This window comes from Octopus sinensis, linkage group LG15 (genome assembly GCF_006345805.1).
Source record: "Octopus sinensis linkage group LG15, ASM634580v1, whole genome shotgun sequence".
NCBI classification, from domain to species: Eukaryota; Metazoa; Mollusca; class Cephalopoda; order Octopoda; family Octopodidae; genus Octopus; species Octopus sinensis.
In genome coordinates, this window is record NC_043011.1 from 43,402,195 (window position 1) to 43,405,412 (window position 3,218).

The window sequence follows — 3,218 nt, forward strand, 5'->3', positions numbered from 1 at the left end:
CAGTATCCAGCAGGCTCATCTCTATACGTGTGGCTGAAAGGCCACAGAATATTGATTTCAAATTTTGGCACAAGGCTAGCAGTTTCGGGGGAGGGGATAAGTTGATTGCATCAACACCAGTGATCAACTGGTACTTATTTTATCGACTCCAAAAGTATGGACGGCAAAATCGACTCCGGTGGCATTTGAACTCAGGACGTAAACACGGACGAAATACCGCAAAGCATTTTGCCCTGCGTGCTATCGAAACTGCCAACTCACCCCATTAAAAACTACAGAATATTATCATCACACAAATCTATGCTCCAACACTTGAATATAATGATGTCGCTGAAGAATTCTATGAGAACCTGAAGAGAATCACCAAGGCAACTCCTAAAAAACGTCCTCATTTTCCTATGAGTCTTGAAGGCCAAAGCAGGCCCGGATGCATATGATAAATGGTCTGGAACAGTGGGACGATTCGGGATCAGATAAACCAAAGATCGTGGACTGCGACTCAAAGGATTTGCTAGCAAGCACAATCTGAACCAACTAACAAACTATTCCCACACAAAACCTCGCGAAAACATGACAGGCTCACAGCGGCAGGACTTACAACTAAGTTGACTTCATACTCATACATCAACAAGTCCAACATCAACAAAGCTAGGACTAGGACTTTCCCTCATGCGTATGCCAACAATGATAATGATTTGCTCATGACAATGAAGCTCAAACTGAAAATTTTTTTTGCAACAGCTCTACTGGGCACTTTGTTTCCATTTCCTTTCTACTTCTCTTGATGCCTTCCAAAGACCAACAATAATTGACGCTATCTACACATTTTAAACTTTTCAGTCGAGGTATTCTCGTATTTAAGAGCATTGTATATGTCTATATTTCTTTTAATTATTGTTCTTAATTATTCATGGGTCTAATCGGTACGCAGCATCAATCACAGAGCACATGTAATTTACTTTATCTACCACCACTAGGTCCAACCTGTTGTCCTTAAACAAGCTGGTATTTTTAGATTGGTAAGTCCCACAGGATGTTACAGTTCCCCAACTCCTCCGCACTTAGTGATTTGCCTCTCTCAAACCCCACTTTTCACACAGTTTCCAATGCATTACTTTCGCTACTTCATCGTTTCGCCGCAATTTCTATTGGTTTTGGGCAAGTCGAGAGAATTCGCTCAAGATATTAGTAATGGTTTCGTCCCCTCTATTACAGATACGATACAATGGAGGCATTTGCTCGTTCCGAAGGTCGACCCTCCATTTTATGGCTAAGATTAGTCTTGCGCTGCCAGTATAGCGTCCTCGGTTTCTTTTTTCAGTGTACCTTTCTTCAACGTGTAATACCTATATTCTCCAGCAACTTCAGTTGTGGTTACATGGAATTGATTGTCTCACCCCTTCTTGCGGAGTGTTATTCATGTCGTTGATCTACTTGTTTGTTATTTCCTTTTTTTCTGCTTTCAATATGCCCTCGTCTCTAACCACCACCACCACCACCAGTAGTAGTAGTAGTAGTAGTAGTAGTGGTAGTAGTAGCAGCAGCAGCAGCAGCAGCAGTAGTAGTAGTAGTAGTAGCAGCAGCAGCAGCAGCAGCAGCAGTAGTAGTAGTAGTGGTAGTAGTAGTAGTAGTAGTTTAGAAATGTAATTATCCTTTTATAAATTAAATCTGTCTTGTAACTGATATCTTTATTGAACTCCCAAGTTTTTAAAATCTAAACGGAAATTGTCTTTCTGAGCTCTTACATAATGTGCTGGTCTTTATTTCTTTCCTAATTACCATATATACAATATTGGTTGTCGATGGAAACGACTATTATGTTAGAAAGAAAACTGAAATTAGGGCGATAACCGTGAAGAACCTAAGCAGTGTACATAACCACTGTGTGGTTCAGAGGCCTCGCCGCCATCTATCATTATACACGACCCGTTGCCAGTTTGTCTACGTGACATCTATCGAGTACGGGATTTTACTAATAGCCAGAGAACATCCCTAAATGAGTATGTCTTGATGATATGTACTGTGGTCTTGCTAATTGTTTTAGGTGCCTATGTAGTCGCGAGCAGACATTAACACTCTCTCCATTCTCTCATCATTTGATCCAGCGACACATCATGTGACAGAGATTCACCAGTATTCGCTTCATATTTAGTTTCAGCTGAGTGTACTAGAGCAATGTAAAATAAAGTGCGCATTGCTCAAGAATGCAATGTGCCTTCCCCCCCAGTCCTACGACATTATGGTAATGAACCAACGAGCCCAATCATTAGAAATTTTGCACAATAAATATGACACCGAGATTACACACAAATGGTAATGACGATGGAGTATTTTACCCTCATGAAGGCGCGTAGCTTGGTGGTATGTGTATCTGGCTCACGATCGTAAGGTTGTGAGTTCGATACACGGTCGCACGTTGTGTCCTTGAACAAGACACTTTAGTTCAAGTTGCTCCAGGTCACTCACCTGGCAAACATGAGATTTAGTTGTATTTCAAAGGGGCCAGCTTTGTCACATTCTGTGTCACGCTGAATCTCCTTGTGAAGTACGTTAAGGCTAAGCTTGTCTGTGGAGTGTTCAGCCATTTACACACTAAGTTTACGAGCAGGCTGTTTCATTGATCAGATCAACTGAAACACCCGTCGTCGAAGTGCCAGTTATTTTACCCTCAATATTATGATTACAAGAGGAAAGGGCTGAACTTGATTTATTTGCCTAGAAAGTAAATGTAGTCACAATTTGCCAAATAGCGACCGAACGTTTTGACAATACATGCATACATCTAAAATTATCTGGAAATTGAGAAAGCTAGAGCTACAGTTACACCCTGCTAAAAGTAGTAAACAGAATCTTTTGTTGTTCCTCTCTATACTAGTCATAGAATTTGAGGAGTTAAAAAAGACCTGGGTGATAAACGAGGGCAATACTAAGAATTGTGTATTTTCCGAAATAATAATCAATGAGACCAGGAGATTAAGAGAACAAGGAATTAAGATTTTGCCCAGAAGGCTTGTGGTATCTTTCATGAAAAGACAGGTTTTATGTATGCGTACACAATTATCCATTGCGCAGTAAATACCAGCAGATTATGAAGACAACAATAGAATTACATAAGCTTCGAAGTAGATTAAATTTGTTATTTTTTCTCAGAGAACACTATTAGTTTTCCAAACTACTTATTATGTCTTTGTTCACGATCATCTGTATTGGTAGATTGA

The 3,218-nt window shown here is 40.1% G+C and overlaps 1 protein-coding gene across 1 annotated transcript in view; it reads left to right on the forward strand.

Moving 5' to 3' along the window:
- Nucleotides 1-2,239: 2,239 nt before the first annotated feature.
- The window catches only part of LOC115219753, a 116,095-nt gene continuing 115,116 nt past the window's right edge, over nt 2,240-3,218 (forward strand). The window contains exon 1 of the mRNA XM_036509469.1: nt 2,240-2,313. Coding sequence (XP_036365362.1) covers nt 2,240-2,313 — 74 coding nt within the window. The remainder of the gene's footprint in view (nt 2,314-3,218) is intronic.